Source organism: Vidua chalybeata, chromosome 1 (genome assembly GCF_026979565.1).
Source record: "Vidua chalybeata isolate OUT-0048 chromosome 1, bVidCha1 merged haplotype, whole genome shotgun sequence".
Classification (NCBI taxonomy): domain Eukaryota; kingdom Metazoa; phylum Chordata; class Aves; order Passeriformes; family Viduidae; genus Vidua; species Vidua chalybeata.
This window is the reverse complement of record NC_071530.1, coordinates 100306204-100324577: the sequence shown is the minus strand read 5'-3', so window position 1 is coordinate 100324577 and position 18374 is coordinate 100306204. Positions and strand designations below refer to the sequence as shown.

General features: G+C 37.8%; 1 protein-coding gene across 1 annotated transcript in view; it reads left to right on the top strand.

Moving 5' to 3' along the window:
- Positions 1–7488, top strand: part of CEP192 (centrosomal protein 192) — a 57763-nt gene extending 50275 nt beyond the window's left edge. Inside the window, exons 42-44 of the mRNA XM_053939511.1 lie at positions 408–534; positions 1003–1061; positions 6993–7488. Coding sequence (XP_053795486.1) covers positions 408–534; positions 1003–1061; positions 6993–7131 — 325 coding nt within the window. The 3' untranslated portion in view covers positions 7132–7488. The remainder of the gene's footprint in view (positions 1–407; positions 535–1002; positions 1062–6992) is intronic.
- Positions 7489–18374: the final 10886 nt, after the last annotated feature.

The window sequence follows — 18374 nt, the reverse complement described above, 5'->3', positions numbered from 1 at the left end:
ATCACAGTACTGCATGTCTTAACCTTGCTGTTCAGTCTTAAGTTAATTGTCAGTTCTTTTGCTATGGGATGATGTGAATATGGCAGGAGAGTAAAATGTTTGGTCAAACCTGCAATCTTTGATAAGACTATAGGTCTCTGGTAAAGCATATGGGGGGAAAATTCAGACTGTGAAAGTGCATATGAGTAAATTCCTGTATATTTATGCCATAGTGATGCTTTCATTATTCTTTCTGGCTAAAATATCTTGCCTACAAAACTTAAGGTGAGAGAGTTGATGTTTTCTGGATCTTTCCATTTTTCCTGATTTATTCTCAGAAAATACACCTATTATTTCAAGTATGCAGTCAAGATACACTGATCATACAGATCAGAAATGTTAATATCTTAAATCCCTTTTCAAATCAGACAAAAAGAAGAGGTCATTCAAGGGATATATGCACCAGAAGACATCTATGTGTTTCCTCTAACCAGAGTTGGGGAAGCATGCACATTAAAGGTCCACTTGCGGAATAACTCCCGTGCAACACACGTGGTAAGTCTGACAGACTTCATCTTAAATAGATACTTGTAAGTCCTTTCAATTGCTCAACTGCACTGGTTTTTTCTTTTTCTCTTGACAAAGATTGCAATAGTACATGTCTTAGTTTGGTAGTTCCAAAAATCAATATTTGAAGAATTTTTATGTGTAATTTTTCTGTTTTGTCTGACTGAATAATTGAGTGTATCTGTAATATATTAATAGGAAAGTATGGTAGATCATAGTTTGCACAGGTTTGTTATTATTCTGATTTACTGATTTTCATTTTTTAAATTCATTCAAATATTGAACTACATTTTTTATTCCTTTACTGTTAACAAATATGGCCATTCTGTGTTTTTGAACCTTAGGTCTGTGTAAAGCTGTATTTGTAAGTGACCTGATTTATCTTACACATGTCATAAATTGAATATAATGGGCTTAAATATAGTGCACTTTTAAGCATTTTTTATTAAATTACAGCTGAAATTTGTAAAGCCCAGGGAGCCTTTCTACATCAAGCACTTGAAATACTCTCTAAGGTGAGTAATGCATATGCTAACATTTCCTCATAACAAAAAAATTAATCAAGTAATTTGGTAAGATAAATATGTCCTATGTAAGTGCAGTGCTAAAATGTACATATTAATATTCTGGATGCTTTTGTTTATGGTTACCAGTTGCGGGGGGTGGTTTGTGAGGCTTTTTTGGTTGTTGTTTTTTTTTTTTCTTGTTAAACTGAACTCTCTAATCTCTGTTCGAAACAGAATGAGCCCACACAGTTATTTCTGCATCTGCCAATTTCTTCCCTGCAAATTGTTTCTAACAGTGCTGCTGCTTTTAATGTTAAGCCTAATGCTTCATGTAACCATTTGGCATGCTGTGCACAATCAAGTCATTCCTTCCATTTATACTTTCTGCACAACAGATCAAGCAAATTGCCTTCATCATGCTTCTAATTTGACAAACCTGCAGAGCTCCATCAAAGATTCTCTGCAAACACAAGGTTTCAGCAGCCACTGGAATTGTCTGGTCATACCAACTATGCATTTTACCTGCCTAAAAGAAATTTTTAAGTTAGTGCTAGCAATCCCTGAAAATAAACCCAGTCATCTGTGAAGTTCATTACAGCAAGTATGTGACAGGAGTATTAGTCATCTCTTCAAGAAGTACAGCACCTCACATGCTCATCTGCAACAGTGGGATTGTCAGGAAGCAGAAATGCAACTGTTTCATTAGAAGTGGTACAGCATACATTCTCAGTGTTTAAACAGGTTCCCATTTTAAACACAGGAAAGCTAAGGCTATAGAGACCAGAAATTGTGAGTAAATTGTAAATGGAGTTAGATATTCTGCCTCTGTCATGGTTTGACACTGGCGCAATGCCAGCACTCCTATGAAAATGCACTTTTCTTAAATAAATGCTGTGAGATGTTATCAGGGACAGAGTAGAGCAGGCCCAAGCTTAATAACAAAGGAAAAAAACTTTATTAAACTACTACTAATACAGAAAACACATAAACTAAATCTAGGATGAAGACTTTTTAAAACTACCCCTCCTCCTCCCAATTCTAAACACACTTAGCTATGAAACATTACCCGGGATTCTTGATTAAATTACTACCCTTTAGGTAATCTATGCTTAAACTATCAAGGGAGAGAGAAGTCTCTCTTGCACCACAGGCCCCCTAGGAAACACAGCTGCCCCCCTGTGTTTCCCTGTCACACATGGCAACTGCTCGGAAGAAAAATCTGCCAGTGTGACACTCTCCTTTCTATGTCACAGTGCTCTCACCACCGTGCATGGACAGACTGCTCATAGGGCTCCTTTAAGGATGCTTTGCCACGGACCTAAAGATACAACAGTTCAGTTTTTCATCCTGGGACTACAGTCCCCCCCATTTTCCCTTGGGGCCGAGGGGTCTAAAAACAGGACTCATCTTCTTCCTGAAGACAAAGGGTATCACCATTCTCTCTTCAACTCTCTTCGTTTCTCGCTATTCTTGTGCTGTTTGAAGCTGAAACAGGTCTCCCTGGGTCACCACTGCATCCCCCTAAAATGCAGTCTCTATTGCAGGAGATTTTGGTTCAGTCCATGGCTAACAAGAAAAGTCCAGCTAAAAGCTACTTCTTCATCTCCTCCCACTTAAATATTTCTTCTTCTAACATCTCAGGTCCCGGACTATTTCTCTTCTACTACAAATCAAGGAGGAGTAATACTTTTAAAAAAAGCCCTCATTCCCTCGAAAGAGTTAAAAGTTCAGACTCCCTGGACGGCCGATATCTCAGTCCGGCGTTCTACCTCCCATGCTGGGCATTTCCCCCCCCTTCTCTTTCTCCTCTGCCGGCAGATTTCCAGGTGCCGCCAGGCTCTCCGTCTCTTTCCTACATGGGGGGGGGGCAAAGGCATCTCCGCTTCTCTCCACCCTTCCGTCCACAGGAGCTGGCTGGGTTCCAGACCCTCAGCCCCCTCGGCCTACCTGGACAAGGCTGCGTAGCTTCCCCTCCCCCACCCAGCCTAAAGTTAGACAGAGGGGGAGTCTGCACTCTCTGACGACTAGAACCAAAAGAGAGCGTTCTCCTGGAAGTTCTTACTTTTAACCCCCTGTGTTCTCAGAGGTGTGTCCATACTTTCAGTAGTCACTCCACGTGCCAATATCCAAACCTGACCACTAATTAGTTTGACCCAACTTCCTAGAAAAAATTCACTTCCATGTCAAACCACGACAGCCTCCTAATCTGCTCCACATTTATCACAAAGACAGGGTAGTAGTGGTGTTAGCCAGAGGTATTCAAGGTATTCTTAAGGCCATTTTTCAGTGCCAAGTGTTGTAACTCCTCTTAGGCTGGTGTTAGTGCTTCAATTTAAATGTCATCTTTTTATTAAATATTTCATATGAGATCGCACAGAAGGGCTTTTTTTGGGGGTAGTGACCAGGATAACATCTATCCAAATAAAGACAACTAGCTAGATCTGTCTGAGGCTGTACAGCAGCAGACAAAGGACAGGATGACTTGATTTAGTCATCCTTGACCAAAAAATAGTAACTTCACTGGAAGACACTTTGATATTTCAAAAACATTTTTGAGGAATGCTGTAAAAAACTATTTGGAATATTTATTTTTTGCATGAGATTATGAACTACTACTGCACTTATCTAAAGTAGACTTAACAAGTCTTAACAAGTTTAAGAGTCAGTCTACTTTTTTTTTTCCTAATAGCTTTGGCAGTTCTTTCTTTGGTTGCAAATGCCAGCTTTTCCTATCTTTTAAAAAAATAATTTCTCTGAAGTCAAGATAGTGCTCTCCCATTTACAAGCGTAAAGAACAGAAGATTTGCTTGACTTGGAGAGATGCTTTTTAAAAAAATGTTAAAAGTGTTTTAAATGGCTTTTATTTGAGAATAGCATCAAGCATCAATATCAATAAAGCTACTGGTAACTGTTTCCTTCTAAACATGGGCATTTTAGGAATTAATGTTCAAAACTAATTGGATAAGAAGACTCTTTGCAGGAACTTGGAATATTAGTCTGTAAATAAGAGTATAAGAGTATGTTTTTTGCCAAAAAATATAATGTAGTAAAAATGGTCTTTTCCCTGCTCTTAATTTTGAGGGCCAAATTTAAAAGTAATCCTGTGTAATCAAGTTTTAAATCTAGATAAAGAAAGTGAAACTTAGTATCTAATATCAAGAGTCTTGTCCTTCAGAATTTGGTGTAGTGGTTTTGCCAGTTCTTCAATTGGTTGTGCAATCCCAGGTACCAGTACATAGCACTGCTGTGGAATTCTGTCTGCAATTTACACCCAAAAGAATTCCATTTGTTGGCAGACTAGAATTTTTTTTTACTGCAAGGAGAATACTTTTAACAATATGACTCTTAAGTGATACAAAAATATGAATTTGCCATTAAGAAAATAGCAAATTTCTGTTTCTGGAAGGACTACCAGGTTACTATGCCTACTTAAAGCTTGAAAACAAAAGTGTCCCAATTTTATTGCTTTCAGAAGCCATCTGATTACCAGGTAGTATATGTTCCAGATACTACTAGAATGTAAAGCTGTTTGTTGAGTTGTTCCCTTCACTAATTATTTTTGTTTCCAGTAGCCACCATTCTGGGTGTCAGTAGTCACTGTTCATTGATGAACCATCTGGTTACTATGGCTTAAACTGGGCTAACTGCCCATACTCTTCTTTTTCAACTTATTGCAGTGTTATGTTTTGAGGATTAGAGGATTAGTTTGTCTGTGAAACAGGCTTCAGACATGCCTGACTTTTCAGAAATACCACTTGAAACTGGTGCAACAACCTGTGAAGGCCGTACATTATTCAGAGTCTGACTGAGGTGCAGGCATAGCGGAAAGTTTGAAATAAGAGGGTTTTTTTAAGAGAAAAAAGAGTTAACTTTAGCAGAATTTTACTTGTTCTGAAACTATGGTTTTTGATTACTATACTTGAGAAAAATCTTCCAGGTTGCTTAATTTCTGAGAATGTTTATGTTATGGAGTAGCCCAAAGAGCTGTAATATCTGTAGTCTGAACTTCCCAGTCTTGTTGGCTGAGGAAATGAAAATAGCATCTTTCCCTTTGGGTTAGGAAGCAAGTGTGATGAGTCTTACCTCGATTGTGAGAATCAACTGACTGTTACAAAACAGAATACATAATGTCTGACTTAGTCTGCTTTTAGGGAAGAACAATAATGCGTTTAGCACCCACCCAATGGACACCTGAATTTAGAGATCAAGAGGAACTTAATATGGCTGTCATTTGCTAAGAAACTGCTCTGCCTCAGTACCATTGAGGTCATATGGTACATATTCTGGAAATTAAAATTTGACAGCCAGATGTGGCCATCTTTTTGAAGGAGCAATATCTACCTTACTGTTAAGATTTTTATATAGTCTGAGTGTGGTCATTATTGTTCTTTTTGAGTAAGTGTTATGTAATGTATCAGGGAGCATACATATATTATTTTGGAGATGATACAGACTTCTGCATCTCTTCTGGCTTTCTACTGAATTTACTTTTACTTCTGTAAATTCTCAGGTGGTCTAGTTATATGCAGCTTCACAGTCTATTCCTACTAAAATGTATGTTTTTTAACATAATGCATGTTACAGATTAAATAGTCATACTGATGTCCTTCACTTTAAAAAGTTGATTTTTTTTTTTAATGAGCTGAGTAAATATCTTCAGCCTGTATATCATAGATAGTTAAAAAGACAGATACTGCCAGATTTGTTATACAACACTTAGCAGTCGAGTATGAGATATGAAACTGATTTGGTTGTATTCCTTTGGTGCACTGTTGATTGTAGTTCACTATGGTACAATTAATACTTTATTTTTGTATTCACCTGATAAAAAAATACAGTACCATCCCAGTCCTTATTCTAAATGTGTGTACTGTTATTTGATTGACCAGGATGTTGTTTAAAAAAAAAAGGGCTGGTGTGGTTACTTCAGGACTAAGGATGATACTAGCAAATGAGAATTGTGTGTAGGTTAGGTAGTATGAATTCATATGTAGGTAAGGGATGTAAAATTGAAGGTAAAATCACAGACTGATTATGATAGCTTGGATTAGTGCATGGAAAAGGAGTATGAAAAGGTAGGAACACTGTGAGAAAAAGTAGGAGAAATAAGCACATTCCAGAGGACTTTGGAAAATACTATACACTGTTAAGGAAAGAAAATTGAAGGTATAATAAAAGCAAACAAAACTGTCTTTTCTGTTTTTTTTACTAAGTGATGATGTTCATAATTCCTTATTTGAGTTTGTGCCTATTACTGCTACCTGTTTCAGTGCTGGATGTTTCTATTGGATGCCATGGAATCCAATAGACTGCCACTCAGGATTTTCAGCTATTGCTTTTACAGCTCGTATTTTTAAGTAATTCAGTCCAGGCTTCTGGCAGTTAACACAGACACCCATTACATTTGGTATGTTTTTATGTAATCCAAATAGAAGAGGAATAATGTAAAAACAGTGTAAAATTTCTAAAATGCTGTTTGAGGATGGACGTACTGGTTTACAATAATTCAGCAAAATATTTCTTAATGTGGAGGCAATTAGTAGTAATAGAATTTAGTAGCTTCAAATGCATGGATTTCAGAAAAGAGTTGGGAATTTTAGTGTACTTGTGTGATGTTTGAGGGGACGAGATGTAGTAATTTTGCTCTAAATAAAGTTTATGCACTGTCAATATTGCTAAGAGGCAGACCAAGCTTGCCAAGGTAAACTAGCAGCAATAAAGTATTGTATTACTTTTTATAATCAGAAGGAAAAAGATTACCTTGAAGATCAAAGTCCTTCAGAGTAAAAATAGATAAGCAAATCTAAAAAACTAAACTTGATGATCTGGTGCACATCCAGTATACTATTTTGATGAAAATCCAAACTAGACAGGAATTTGTCTATCAGGTAGTGTTTACTTGTTCATTAACAATGATTATGCCCACAATTGCCTTTTTAGATCCTGTCATTACATTGCTGTGCCAGTCCAGTTCAAGCCAAAGGCAGAAGGAATGTTTGAAGATGTCTTCCTTGTGTTGACAAGCAAATATGGCCCAATTGCTATTCGACTATATGGTAAAGCTATTGCAAAAAAATAGAACAGTTTTTTTAACTGCTTATAAGAATTTATAACAGTTCATATAATTTAAAATATTCAAAGATTTGCTACTACATTTCCATACTAATGTCCTACTTGTTTTGCCCTGTGATGCTGCTTTGATGAAAAGTCTTCTGTAAGATAAATTATGGTGCTTGTTTCACAAATCTCTTTTGATAGTAAAAACATTGAGAAATAACACTGTATGTGGTAAAGTTATCATTTTATAATTTATGTTTCTGCACTTGTAAAGCAAATGGAAGTTTTGTATTTTTGCATTTATTAGAAATAGCTAAATACTGATATATTTTATTTTAAACACTGTAAGTTCAGAAATAAAATTTATTTGTAAACAGTTGATTCTACCTGATTTCTGTCTGTTTGGGAGGATTCTTTGATGTATGTAAGGGATCAAGCTGCCTTCTTGTAGGCAATGCTAAATTTTTTGGGGGGCTGTGAGGGAACAGGGGTAGGCATTGCAGTCCAGAAGCTGACCTATTAATATCATGTTTCCATGAGGTAATGCTGGGATCTGACAATCAGCCCCTACCTTTTTACACAGTTCAGTAGCAGGCATAAGCATTGTTTTTAACTCTAACAGTGTGAAAACAATGTAAATTTTAACATGACCAATAGTGCCTTCAGCCCTCCAGAATTATACATCTTACCCAGTATTCTGTCTCTGAAAGTCACACAAAGATGATGTTACTTTGAGAAATTATGTAAGCCTGGCTGCTTACTGGTTCAATTCCATTTCCTCAGTATCTGCCACCAGATAAATAAGGATGGGAGGTAGAATCCCACCTGTGCCTTTTCTTTGCATTTATTGGCCTGTTTGTAAATTCACCTGTTCATATTTTTTAACCCTTTTGACACTGTTTCCTCAGCTCCATGTGGTAGCAAACTTTAAAAGTTCAAAATTTGTTGAAAGAATATACAGTGTTTTTTTCTGTGATAAACTGGATTATTTCTGATTTAATTCAGTAGTCTCCAGTTCTTATATTGTAGGAGTAACTGACCAACAGTTCCACCATCCCCTTACCCATTGTTGCCAAGTCGTAGAATCATAGAGTTGTTTGAGTTGGAAAGGGAGCTTTAAAGGTCATCTTGTCCACCCCCCTGCCATGAACAGCAACAACTTTAACTAGGCCAGGTTGTTCAGAGCCCAGTTCAGTCTGACCTGAAATTTTGTTTCCATGGATAGGATGTCTTCCACTGTTCTGGGCAACCTGTTCCCAGGATATAATTGGCTTTCTGGGCTTCAAGTGCATATTGCCAGCTCATGTGCAGCCTCTTGCTCATCAGTACCCCCAGGCTGTCCTAGGCAAGGCTGCTCTTGATCTGTTTGTTCCCATGAATGATGCTGGGGGTTGCCCCGACCCAGATGCAGCCCCTTGCACTTGGTCTTGTCCTCAAGATGTGAGAACCCTGGGGGACATTTCCCTGGTTTAGGGAAACACAAGAAACTTCCCTCAAAAAGCTGTTAGACCCCATTTGCTCCTTTCCCTGTTCCTATGTCCCTGAGCCACTCCCTTATCAAAGATAAGATTGGCACTTATCTTTGTACTGCCCTGAGACCAGGTTCATCTCTGGACCCCTCTGGACAGGGTGGGGAGAGTAGAGACGTGTGTGCCAGGGGAACTCTGAACATCTCACCGTGTGGCTGAATTAAACATCTGTGGGTACCATGCAAAGACCCTTTCTGCTTCTTTACCCTAGACTTTACTTGTAGCTGTTCAGGCTGCTGCATCAAGACATTGCCATGTGCCCACTTCTCGAGCTTGTCCAGGTTCCTCTGGATGCTATCCCATCCTTCAGGTGTGTCAACTTCCTTACTCAGCTTGGTGTCTGCAAACTTACTGATGGTGCACTCAATCCCTTCTGTATCATTAATGAAGATATTGAATAACACTAGTTCCTATATGGACCTTTGAGGGGCAGCACTTGTCACTGGTGCCCATTGAGACTCAGCCATTGATCACTACCCTATGGATGTGACCACCCACCCAATTTCTTAGCCATTTAACAGTCCACCCATCAAATCCATCTCTCTCCAATTTAGAGAGAAGGATGTTGCGCAGGACTGTGTCAAAGGCTTTAAAAAGTCAAGATAACATTTGTAACCCTTCCCTTTTTCACTGATGTAGTCACTCCATGTAGAAAGCCATCAGGTTGGTTAGACCCTTTGGTGAAGGGTGCTGCCTGTCTCATGTTGCCTCCCTCAAACTGTCCTCCATGAGTTTTAGCATAGCTTCTAGGAGGAGCTGTTCCATGATTTTCACAGGCACACATGTGAGGCTGATGGGTCAGTATTTCCTGGGCTCCTCCTTTCTACCCTTTAAAAATGGGTGTCATGTTTGCCTTTTTTCAGTCACCTGGGACTTCACCATCTTGACTTTTCAAATATCATATTGCTTGTAGCCTTTGGCACTGTCTTCTATTTTATTTTTGTAGCATATATGGCCAAAGTTGCTTTAAGATAGAAGTGCAGGTTTTTGACAGCATTGTTCTGTTATAACATATATACATTATTCCCTTCTTCAGGTTGGTAGGAGTGTGAGTGAAATTTGTTTTAGTAGAAGGTTGTTGGTTTAGCAGCATTTTAAACAACTGAAATGTGAAAAAGCAGGGTGGAAAAACTTGAAGTACCCTCTGCATTGCCTTTGGTACATACCATCAGTGTTAAGTAAAAGTATAGCAAAGCTGCTGTTTCTCAGCAGTCTGGAAACCAGGAAGGGCAGATTTATTATAGGAAATTAAACTAGAGATGAGAAGTCTTGTCACCTCCTTATTCTCCCAACATGTAAGTTCCTGTCTGTGAGATACTGTGACCATATTCCTTTTGCTCTTTCTGCCAGATGTTTCATGTTTCCTTAATTGATATGAGGCCTGTGTACTTCTGAATACAGAATTGGAATAGAGGGAATTCTTCTGTCTCCTGCCTTAGCTCAACAAGCTTGGCTGCTTCATTTGAGAAAGACCTTAGTGTACAAAAGCTTATGTCTGATCAGTTTTAGAAGCACAATTGGAAATCTCTTCCAGAGCTGGAAAAAGGACTAAGCTGCCTTTGAATTACAGTAAGAAGCCCTGATTTGGATAATTAAGTATTTGGTGTAAATTCAGAATTGTCTTTGTGTTCTGTTCCTGTGCTAGGCCTGCTGTCTGTGATTCTGTTCATGCTTCTGCTATGGGCTTTTCTTGAGTTCTTGAGCTGAGAAGAATTGGGAAGAATGGTTATGCATTTTTTCCTATGTTTTCTCCTGGTTTGGATGTAAGGGAGGAAAAGGATGCAGAATGTGCTCCTGTGGATACTCTGGTGAACTATGCTTGTGTGCATAAATATGTAAATATATACAGGTGAAATACATTTAAGTACGAGCAAATGACCTGTCCTCATAATCCAGGGGAATCCTGATTTGCAGGTGATGTGGATTATTTTGGTACCTGTTTGCAGCCCACTGTGCTTATTTCACACCTAATAATGACTATCACTTTCTTTGCAGTCACTTCAAACTGGTTCCATTCCTACTCCACAAAATGAGATTGCTTCCTTTCCCCACGGTTGCTTTATTTATATTATAAACTTCTGTAGACAAGATGATCTTGCTTTGATTTGTCCAGTGCTTACTGTGAAGAAGTCCTGATTTCTGTATACTTCTTTTAGGAATACAGAAAAATAGAACAAATCTGTCCAGAATTTGATTTGATTAAAATTTTAATCTGTAATATTTTAATAAAGTAAGCAGAATTTACTTCAGGTATAATTCTTTTCTCATTTTATCTTTGACAGCTTTGAAACATTTTTTTCAATTTTCTCATGTTGCTGGCTGCAATCTTTTGTCTCAGACTGGCAAGATTGACTCAAACGCCCCAAGCAGCAAACTTAAAAAAATCCTAAACAAACCTGAAACTGTCTTTTTAATTACAGGCATCTTACTTGTTGGTTTTAAGACCAGTCAGAGAAGAAAATCATAAATAAATTATTTTTAAAAATTCATTAAGTGTCTAGCACTGAGGATGTCTGTGTACCTGTTCAACCTAATTGGGATATTAGTAATTATAATTATTCAAGAGCTTTGTAAAGTTTTCACATCATTGGCTACAAATGGAGTTGTAATACATTCCATACACGTGCTTCAGTGTGTTTTGGAGATGGTTGCCCTGGCATCTGAAACTAATTAGCTTTCAGAAAACCTTGTATAGGTGCTTATCAAGGCCTGGCTGTCTAGAAGATTATTTGGATTATATAAAAGCTTAAAATGGTAAAGAGAATTTTGTGAGTGTTTTTTGATACATAAAGTAAATTACTAGGGGCAGTGCTGGCCTTTTGAAATAGAATTCTAAATACTTTGGGTATTTCTGTTGTAGGAATGCCTGATAGGTAAGATGCTGGTATGTTCTTGCTCCTATGGTTGGTGGAGGAGTTGAGGGGTACCAAAATTCACTGTGAGGTTAGTAGGTTATGTATCTTAATGTATGTGAAACTATCTTGGTCTACCTTGTTTAAAAAAAACCTCCAGGTAACAGAAGTTCATGCCTTACTGCTTTCATTGTATAGCATAAATGAAGAATATGCATCTTTTTATCAGAATGACAAACATCAATTATTTGGGTGAAGGATCCACCTGCCTGCCCTGATGCCTCATTTTCAGTAAGAAAAGTGACTGTTAATAATTTTTTAAGTGGTAGTGTTTGCATCATACCAATTTTCTCCCCAAATTTGCCAGTTAAATAGAATATTGTTTCTAGCCTCCCATTTAAAAATTTGAGTCTGCATTAACAGTAGAAAATATTTTCCTCAATGTTCTTATAACAGTAATGGTTTTTTGCCTTTAGAGCACTGCATTAGTTTGCTGATACATCGCGTAATGTGGAATCTGCCTTAGAGGTTCCTATGGAGTGGTAACTTCAAGTGTAGAATAAAGAGATATTGCAAGCTGGACCATGGTGGATTAAAAAGAGGATTTTCTTTAGACATTGTATTAATTTGCTAAAACCGCTCCTGAAATATTTTCAAACTTAATGTGATGTGCTAAATCTATACTAATAGCAAAAGCACCTAACTTGCAGCTTAAGAAAGTTAAGATAGAAAATGAAAATTCTGCCTTCAATAACATACTGTTTGACCACAAAGCTTTCCTAAGCATATCCCTCAATCCTGGATGTTTTAGTTTTGCTGTACGATTGTTGGAGGACAGTCTTACATGAGCAGTTTTTAGATGTAAAATTAGATGGATATAATGTGCTGGGATTAATTTTCTGTAAATATTATCTGATCATCTTCGAAAACTGGATGCTTGGGTCGTACTTTTTGGCTCTAGACATTTTCTACATGAAAATGTTTTTTTTATTTTTGCACCTTCTCCCTGATTCTAGGAATATGTAACTTCTAGAGCTGCTCAAAAGTTCTGAAAGATGCAACTAAATTGTTTGTTCTGAATAATCGGCTTTATCCCTATTCTCAAAATTCTCATAGTTTTTGTTTTCCATGGGGAGAAAAAGGTAGTCAGTGCTGACAAGCTGAAGCTTTTGAAGTATAAATACTACTTAAAACCATGACATTTTATAAAGCACTCTAATATTTTTCTGATTAGTGTATTCATTACTGCCATTGTACTTGGCAACTATTTGTAACACAAATTCATGTCTTTGTGGCTCAAAATGCTGAATTCTGAGACAGTTTGTCCTTGATTCCAGGGGCAGTTTGTAGTCTGGGAATGACATTTTCAGGTATGTCTTTCCTCACAGTCTCTCATCTATAGCCACTTGCCTAAATCTGACAGTTGAGCACCAGCTGGGAGTTATGACCTGGAGAAGCATAAAAGGGCTGGAGCGAGACAAAATGGTCCATCAAGTCCTGCTTGTAAGTCAGGTCTCCAAACATGCATTTTCCACTCTATAAATTAAAAAATTAAAATACTAATGGGTGTGCTTTTGTATTCATCCAACAATTGGTTCATTAGGTAGGTATGTACAAAGAGGCTCTGCTTGTCAATGCTGTTTGGCTCTAAAAGGAGGCAAAATCGGTAGGGGTTAGGCTGGTCGTGGAATGCCCCCACCCCTTCTACCTTCCTTCCATGTTTGTTCTGGGAGGCTGGCGGTAGGTAATACTCATCCTGCATAGAGCTGGTTTGCATTGTGAGTGTTCTGTCACTAGTCACAGCTGTCAGGTATGTCAGTCATGGAGTATTGTGGTGGTGTCAGAGACATAATCAGAGAGATTAGGTGGACACAAAGAGCTCTGAATGAGGTGGTAATTGCGTTCAGGGGGAAAAGAGAGTTAAAGAAAGAAACTTTCCTTTCTCACAAGATCCATTAAAGAGGTGACAGCTAATATATTAAAGCTGGAACAAGATAATTGTGGTAAGAATCTTTGTGTGTTCTCCCTAAAATGCAATGTGCTCACAATAAATATTCAAATGCTTATTTTGTGTTGTGAATACCAGATAACCATTTACAGTGAAATGCGACCTCTTTCAGAAAGTTTAAATTCATTGCCAAGAATGTTCTAGGAACAGTTATAAAACTCAAAAGGAATATTGGTGTTATACTGAATCACAAAAATGTCATCTTATGAAAGCGTCTTTGCAAGGATTTTCTTCAAATTGGTCTAGTGGAAAAGAAATGCTGAGATGCCAGCCATGGGCTGTGCTCTTCCAGACTTTGCTCTCTTTGAGTAGTACTTGAATAGTACCTCTCCCCCTCCTCTCTCTCACTGTTTTTTTAAAAACAGACTACTTGAGTATCTGTTTACATTACACTTTTGCTGTATTGATGGCATGCTTCAGAATTGCTGCTTACCCTTAAGCTTCAGGAAGAAATTCCCCTTCCCTTCCCTTCCCTTCCCTTCCCTTCCCTTCCCTTCCCTTCCCTTCCCTTCCCTTCCCTTCCCTTCCCTTCCCTTCCCTTCCCTTCCCTTCCCTTCCCTTCCCTTCCCTTCCCTTCCCTTCCCTTCCCTTCCCTTCCCTTCCCTTCCCTTCCCTTCCCTTCCCTTCCCTTCCCTTCCCTTCCCTTCCCTTCCCTTCCCTTCCCTTCCCTTCCCTTCCCTTCCCTTCCCTTCCCTTCCCTTCCCTTCCCTTCCCTTCCCTTCCCTTCCCTTCCCTTCCCTTTTTTCCTCTTTGTTTCCCCCTCTAACTTATTTTGAAGCACTGAAGGTTGCTGCAAGTGTACACATAAGGTGTGTACTGGAACTTCCTTTGGCACCAATCTTTTAAGCACCTAGTGAGTGTGTTTTGCTTCTTGTCCCTACATTTGAGGTCAGGACCTCTGTCCCCTCCAAATAGGCAGGGATAAATGTTTTGGCATCATCTTCAATGTTTGAATATTTTCCTTTGTACCTCTGGAAGCTCTTAAAAACCTCAGCTAGTGTAAGGACTTTGCAAACTGCTGATCTTTACTTCCTCCTGCTCTTGTGCTAGGGCTCATATATTACAGATTTTGGTCATTTGGTGTGGGCCAATGGATTCCAAGCCAAATAGGAAACAAATGTCAACAGCTTTTGGTGTATTATATATTAGCAGAAGAGTTGTTACATAGACCTTCCCAAGTTAGGAATTAATTCCATGGCTGGTTTTGACTGTGGAAAAATAAGCTTCTATGATCAACCCCATGTTCTTTATGACCCTAGTGAACAGTGACATTGATTTCCTGCCACTACTGTTGTGCTGAATGTTTAATTGTGTTGAAATCAACAGGACTGAGTATTCTTTATTATCAATGAATATAAAATTTATAAGTAATGAGTATAAAAGCCAAAAGCAACCACTAGTGGAAAAATCAGTCCCACAACAAATTTAAATAGTATCAAACATCCTCCACTATACTGCTTGCCATCAGAAATCATGAAAAGCAGTTTCATTTCTGTCCATTAACTTCTTGGGATCTTGCTAGAGTTTCTGGGTTGACTGAAGTAAAAACCCAATGTTTGCTCACAGAACTTTCAGAGCCTTCAAAGATGACTGTATATGTACAGAAAGAAGAAAATACTATATTAGACGTGAATGTGATAAATTTTCATTTCTTCCTTGCCATTCAAACCATTTTTCCATTTTCTTTTGCAGCACCAAGTCCTAATAAACCTTACAACACAAAATAGAGAGAGAATGGTATGAGTAATGAAATCTTCTTCAATTGATTCTTCATATAAATGAAAGTAGTTTCTCATTTCTCATGGTATTTATGGTGGTTTTCCAAGCCTTCTTTTCTTGCTGGCTTTTCTGATTGATAGTAAAGTGGGTTGAGAAGAGTCATCTCCAAAGATGGAAAGATTTGATACATTTCGATGGTAACTGTCCTGCAAGTGCTTTTAGGATAGTTGAGCCACTGTGTGTTGGTATAATGGATTGATCAGTTTGATTCTTTTCATACAGGTATATCACTTCGATGCAGGTTAATTCAGGCTGTGTTTACAGAGGTTATTCTAGTCCCTTTTTCAGGCTCCTGTATGTGTTTTCAAGGAAACAATACCCCAAAACCTTTAGAGAATGAAAACCTATTCCTCCCTATTTACAGAAAGTTTTTTTTTTTTTTTTTCAAGCTGGAAGCCTACAAAATAAGTCTTAGGTTTTCATCATAATCTTTTGAGTTTTAAATCTACTTCATAAGTTGGCAATTTTAAATGGTTCCTGGTGAGTAGAGTCCTGGTGAGCTTCAAAACCACACACAGTTTCAATGAAGCTGTGTGAACCAGCTTCAGAATCTCTGCAAATTTTCCAAGCTTTTATGCTCTCGTATGGTTTACAGACAAAAACCTACAGGGGTCCCATTTAAAGCCTCCTAGCAGCTAAAAGATAGAGAAAAAATGGCTTTTAAAAAACCTGAAGTACCCTCTTATGAGTGCATTAAAAGCAATTTTATTTGCTTTCACTTTCAAAATGCTGCAAGCTGCCAAAGACGTGATGCTAGAAAATGACTCATGAGTACTAGAGAGAAATAGCCTTTGAAAGTTGTTTCATAGTAAGGGATGATAGATAGGCAAGTGGAATTTCTGTATTCAGAAATAAATATATTGTGGCCTCATATTGCAGATTTTTTTCTGTCTCAGTAATCTGTTCTTCAGTTGTTCTTCACCTTTGTCTTAGAGGTTTTCAACAATTGTGTGAAAATCAGCTCAGAGCATCAGTTTGTTAGATAGATGGATGCTATCCATCTATCATTGATAGATGGATGCTATCTATCAATGTTTGGAGACCGGGACCTCTACAGAAAGGAAAGGCAATGCCAAAACAGTGAAGGATTGTATTTAACCCATGTTTCCAGTAAATCATGTGTCACCCTGTGGATTGTCTGACAGTCTGTACGGCAGGTTTTAGGAAATTTTAGTATTGCATTGTGGGTTTTACATTTTCATGGCAGTGTTTGGTACTGGAGTGGTTTCTTGATTTATTTGCTCTATGGGAAACACTGGGCACAAAGACAAAGTATTAAAATGTCCTCCTCATTTTGATACTGCTACAGCTTCTCGCAGTTTTCTCTCTCTTCTAGTGTAAATAAAGACAGCAGCGTGGAGTAGACTTCCCAAAATTCAAGAATATTTGGACCTTGTGTTCTGTTCCAAGCCTGTCTTGAACAAATATGCTTTCCTTTCTAAATTGTATTGCTGAGTGTTAGGGAACAAAATTGTTAGGAAAGATTCATTTAATGAAATCTAGAGATTATGTTACAAAACAAACTTTATTGAACTATTTAAGTTCATTTTTAATGGTTTAAACAGATGTAACCACTAAGAAGCTCTCACAAAAGTATGTCTTTTGAAGGCTTACCTTACGTAATTCATGGTCTTGTAAATGTGGCATATTTGGTATGAATAACCATAGAGGAAAGGGACTAACAGCATTAACTTTTAATGGTTTTAGTTTTAAATTTTAAAACTATGTATCCACCAGCACCTTAGCTTTTTCTCTTAGGAGTCAAAAAGAAGAAAGGAAAATTTTGATGCCCTTGGTTGTTGACAATAGCTGAAAAATGAATAAATATTAAAAGAATTAAATAACTAAAAGAATTAAATGAAAGTACAGAAGTGGTAGTAAAAAGTGTCTGAACTGTATTGTCCCTGTGACAAAACAGAAAGCAAGATGTGTGTGAACAGGACGTGAGCATGACCTGAGATCATGAAATAAAGATTCTTATCTGATTTTAACTGTGAAAACACAACCGTGAGCCTAAAACTTATATTTGGAAATAAATGCTGACTTACAGACTAGGAACCCCTTGTGTAGTTGAGTACTAATTGAAGGGCTTTGTCATTTTTAGAAATCAAGTAAATTAAATGATGGAATGAAATTTTGAAAGCACTTGCATACCTGGAGCAACAGTTGGTGCTTAATCTCACCATTTGCTTGTATAAGCCATTAAATGCAGGCAAATTTTTGATTCCCCAAAACTCATTTGCTGCTCCTTCACAACTGCATAGCTTTTTCTGGGGTCAGTCAATCCATGTTAGGCAGCTGGTGTATGTTAGGAAGTTATTTCAAAGCCTCTTGCATATGCTACCTATTTCTTGCATAGGCTCTATAGTTTCTGTGTACCCCTCTCCACTGTGATCACCCCTGGAGTCCTCAGAGGAATTACTGCCAAAGCTCCAGGCATCCCTGTATGGAACTAATCTGTTAGGCTTGTCAGTACTGCTGCCAACATGAAAAGATGTTTGAATTTCAAAAAAATCCCCTCCAAACTCCAAACAAACAAGACCCTTCCCCAGAAGAGCTGAGGCTTCCCAGAACTGCTATAGCAGTACAGGATTACTCACAAGAAGAATAATCTGTAGCATCACCAACATGAAAGCAGCTATGCTACAGTATGATGTTACCCTCTTAGGAAGGGTCTAGGTGAGGTCCTGCACTGCTTCAGCAAGGAGGTTATTGTGGGTTTTTTTGGTTTTTTTTTTTTGTTTTGTTTTTGTTTTTTTTTTTTAACGGCATGGAGTTCCTTACCTTAGGACAACCTTCCTAAGATAAGGAACTTTTGTAGAAAGATGAAATTTATTTTGTGTCATTGCAAAAGCATATATGAGTATAGAATCAAAGAGAAATTTGTATACTAACATGGAACTTGCATTTGTAACATGAAAAATGAAACAGCTATTTTTTTTGGTGGGGTATAGAATGAGACAAATGGAAAAATGTTGATTCATTGAAGGTAAGGAAGCTGACAGGTCATTAAAAAAATATTTTGGGAAGAGACTTTGTATACTTTAACACTTGGCTGTGCAAAAGGTGTGTTGTTGGTAGATTAAGTAGATGTTAG